General features: G+C 34.4%; 1 protein-coding gene across 1 annotated transcript; it reads right to left on the reverse strand.

Annotated features, from left to right (window-relative positions):
- Nucleotides 1–706: 706 nt before the first annotated feature.
- Nucleotides 707–2,440, reverse strand: LOC145112965 (uncharacterized). The gene is made up of 2 exons (XM_079049069.1): nucleotides 2,068–2,440; nucleotides 707–753 (listed from the first exon to the last, which is right to left on the reverse strand). The coding sequence occupies exons 1-2, from the start codon at nucleotides 2,438–2,440 to the stop codon at nucleotides 707–709; spliced, it is 420 nt and encodes a 139-aa protein (XP_078905195.1).
- Between the last annotated feature and the right edge of the window lie 2,351 nt (nucleotides 2,441–4,791).

Here is a 4,791-nt window from a genome sequence, read left to right on the forward strand (position 1 = left end):
CTTGATCAAAAGTATTCTTTTTTAGAGTTCCATCAACAAAACCTGACTTGTTTCTATCCCTAATAGCTCTAGACATAGAACTTCTCCACAACCTAAAGTTTTCATTTCCAGTTAAGTTTGTAGTTACAATGATTATGATAACATTATCTAAAGGATGAATGTAGAGAGGATCATCAAAGTTAATTTGATCATCCTTTCCACTTCCTCCAGGAGGATCATTAGGACCATCCATAGAAACAAATTAAGATACACAATTAACAGGCAAGATTCATAACACAAATAAAGAAATCAATGAAGATAACAAACAATTGTATTGATTTAGTGTCCAGATGGTCACGACGTTATGTTGGGGCCCAATACAACCAATACAAAGTCGAGAAAACCACAAGAAATAAGAAAGAAAAATGCAAGTAATAACTGGTGTACGCAACAAACCAGGATCTCCCACAACTACAGATAAAAAAAGAGAAGAAAGGAACAAGAAATCCTCACAACAGTCCAATAGACACTTTTGAAGTGCATAATCGAACACTTGCCTATCCTAGGGTTCGTTCCCTGTAGAGTTATTTCAGATTTGAAATCCATTCTCACAAGGAGTTATGTCATATTTGAAATCCGTTCCCTAACCGAGTTACTTAAAACCTAAATGGAGATTGAGCAGGGAGAAGAGGAACACAGAGGTTAAAACGGATTCACGTAGAAGACACTAACCAGACACAGATCCTTCATGATCAACAAGATTCACCAGAAAATCTGAAAGGGAAACAAAAAAAAACTTTGCAGTAACAGAGAACTTTAAAACAAATCAAATCAAAAAATGAAAGATAAGACGATCAAACAATGAAACCCTAGATTCGACACACTAGGCGTCAAATCTACAAGGTTATACATAAAATGAATCAAAGAATTGCGGAACGAAAAGAGCGACAGACACAAACCTTGTGAGATAGCTTCGTAGATCATCGACGAACTTCAGACAGAGCCACTTATGGCTCTGATACCATGTACGAAAAGTAGACACTCAACAAATTCCCAACATGAACAGTTTATTCACTATAAACAAGTTCATTTGTACATCAATACTTATAGAAGAAAGCTCATTACAAGTTTCACTCACACTCTATGATTAACAGAAAACAAGATGAACGGTACTAAAAAGAAGATCAAACCCTAAACAAATAAGAACACCCTAAACTATTGCAGAGAGAGACTTGTAGTATCGGAAAGTTGGAAAACGGTTCCGCTTCTCAATTTTTCAGAACCGCTACCTGCTGGGTACCGATATATATATATATATATATATATATATATATATATATATATATATATATATATATATATATATATATATATATATATATATATATATATATATATATATATATATATATATATATAGACACTATGCTAATTTTGTGAGACATGGAACGTGATCCTAGCCACTCATCTTGGAGATAAAAAAACATTTGTAATATGCAAAATAAAAGGAAAATTTTGTTTATAAATACTATTTTCGTTATTTAATTTATCCAACTAAATAAATAAAAAAACCCGTTTTTTTCAAAATATATATGAAATATTCTAATATTCTATTAGAATTTTTTGAATGTTTATAGTTTAATATTTTAATAGAATATTCTAACATTTTAAAAATTCGATTTGAATATTTGGAGTATAATATTCTATTGGAATATTTAATGTATATTTGAAAAAACGGTTATTTTTTTATTTTTTTGGATAATATAAATGACGAAAATAAAATTAATTTTTTTTTTGAAAATTTTCATTTATTTTACATTTTAAAAATATTTTTTTTATCTCAATAATGAAAGGCTAGGATTGCGTCCCCATGTGTCACAAAATATGATGGTCTCATATGAACCGAACTATATATATATATATATATATATATATATATATATATATATATATATATATATATATATATATATATATATATATATATATTGAAAATGCAACGTATATTAAAAGGCGCAAAACCCGTAGGGAGATCAAAAATGAATTACATGAGATTTATAGCTATTATAGGAGATAAAATCCACATACTCCTATCTATCTCCACTCTGTTGGCCCTACTATCAATCCAAAGGAAATACTCCCTTTGGATTTGAACGAAAATATCCTCCGCCTTCTTAGAACAGTTCTTAAAAGTTGCCTCGTTTCCATTTCTCCACAGACCACACAAGGTGGCTATCCCAATAGAAATCAAAGCCAATTTTTGTTCCTTACTATGTGCCTCAGCCTCCAGCCAAGAAAAAACGTCCTCCACAGTCTTCAACTCCTTATTATTGAGACCCCACCAATGCTTCACTTTTCCCCAAACCTCTACAGCCATCTCACATTCTGAAAAGAAATGAGCAATTGTTTCCTCTTTAGATTTACACATGTCACAAGTGATAGGATTCTGATTCATACCCATCTTCTGCAGCCTCTCCTTCACAATTATCCTCCTCAGAGAAAGTTTCCAAATAAATATGTTATGCTTTTTCAGAATCCATTTGCACCATCTATTAATACCAATCCTCTGCTGAGTTTTTTTTATGCAATTTTTTTCTCAGCCAACTCACCAAAAAATTCCCTTTAGGACCATCTGTATTTACTATGAATATGTATGTATTATTTAGACTAATTTAGAATATATTGGTTCGATTTTGTCTGAATTTGGTCCAAATTAATTCGATTTGGACCGAACTAAAGTACGGTTTTATTGACAAAAGTTAATAAAATTGATGTAACTGGGTTACCTGCTCTTGGAACCGGAACCGGTTCTGCCAGTTCCCGCACTGGTTCCAAAAATTTAAAAACTGTCTAGACCGAAACAGTTCAAACTTTTTAGGAACCGCTAGTTCCGGTTCTCGCCAAATGAGGCGAGTACCCGCCTATGCTCATGAGAGAACCCCTCTCAAAAACTACATCATATTACTCCAAAACATGCTACATGCATATTCATAAACAATATTTTACATTGATAGTTTAATTACAAAAGACTGGATACAAACCGACTAAGTTTTAGTATATTACATAACTACCCATCAAATTATAATTTTATACATACATGATCATTAAATACAAAAGTAATATTATTAACTATTCTAAATCTTCCAAAAGTATGTGTCTATACTGGATGCTTATTACCTGTAATAGTTAAACATTGAGAGGGATAAGCCGTGACGTTTAGTGAGTTCAATAACAGTTACAATATAACGTTATGACATATATATATATATATATATATATATATCAACATGACAGAAACAAAGGGGGACAAAGAACAACAAGGGCAGATGAGTATCATATGACATGCTTTCCATATCAACAAATAATCTGATTCAAAGATTTACAATTAATGAGACATAACAATTTCAACTTGATATACATCAATAAGATTTCTGCCTATGTGGCATGGAAAAATAAACGATTTCTGAATAAACATTTTGCTAGCACTTTACAGGCTTTTCAGCCCTACCTAGCCTTCTGTCAATGCCAAAGGAATGCTTAATCATTCACTTCATGGTCAAAGGCTACATACCAGTACCCAAGTGATGCTTAGTCATTCACTTCGTGGTCAAAGGTATAGCTCTGTTACCAAAATAATACGAGACATGCTCTTCATAGCCAAAGGTATAAAACCAGAATAACACAGGAAAGCACATTGAACATATTACACATAACATACAATTGTCCCTATATTGAACTCATCGTGAAATAACCGGAGGTTAAAATAGTAATTTAGGCAGCACTTCGTTGCTAGAAAAAGGCTTTATTGTTGAAAACCGGGCTTTGCAAGGGTCGGGTTTAGAAACCGAAAGACTATTTTCTTGCGAACTTCTGGTGCCTCGGGATGTTCTGCGGGTGTTGGATATGATAGCGGGGCTTCGGGGGGTTGTAAGGAGGTTTGTGGAGGTGAAAAGTGTAAAAAGTATGAGAAAGTGGGCTAAAAATGGTGAAGGAACCGGGAAATCTCGCACCTCCTTTTATACCCTGCAAGGGTTCTCGGCCGAAGGGATAAGAAGGACACGCGGAGGCTTCGGATGCGAAGGGGAGGGACAGGCGTCGGTCTCGGAAACTGCACACGTGTCCCCTTCGGACGCCTCCACGGATGCAACACACATCGGAACCTGCTTGGGCCGCGTATCGGGTGACTCAGCAGCTTGGACACGGGGCAGGTATGCGAAGTGGCGCGACGTGGCCGATTCCGAGCCAAGCATGCGAATCTTCTCGGATTTTGTGCCCAAATCTTCAAAAATTCATAACTTTCGTATACGAGTTCCGTTTTCGACGTTCTTTATATGCACGCGTAGGCGAGATTATACTCTACAACTTTCGTTTAGACTCTGTTGGCTAATTTTGATTTTATTTTTAATATTATTATTTTTAACAGACTGGGACAGGAAAAATCCGTTAAATATTCATAACTTCTTCATCCGACGTCCGTTTCCGTCTGTCTTTTTACCGTTGTACTACTATTGACGAGACCTTCGATTCTCGTTTAGATTGTGTCGGCTAAAAATCACTCGATCTTTATTTCAAGTTTTTAATTGTATACTGTTATACTGAAACTTAGAAATATCATAACTTCCTCATACGAAGTCAGATTTGGACGTTGTTTTTATGAAAATTCTCGGTTTAACGAATACTACGACTTTCATTTAGATCACTAAAGCTAAAAGGTAGTTTATCGAAAACTCACTTTTTATGCTAAATAGTGTTTTGCCGGTTTTGTCGCGGATCTTCGATTGGTCATAACTTCTTCGTTATAACTCGGATTTC

Source organism: Lactuca virosa, chromosome 5 (assembly GCF_052849685.1).
Source record: "Lactuca virosa cultivar CGN04683 chromosome 5, Lactuca_virosa_CGN04683_v6, whole genome shotgun sequence".
In the NCBI taxonomy this organism is placed as follows: Eukaryota; Viridiplantae; Streptophyta; class Magnoliopsida; order Asterales; family Asteraceae; genus Lactuca; species Lactuca virosa.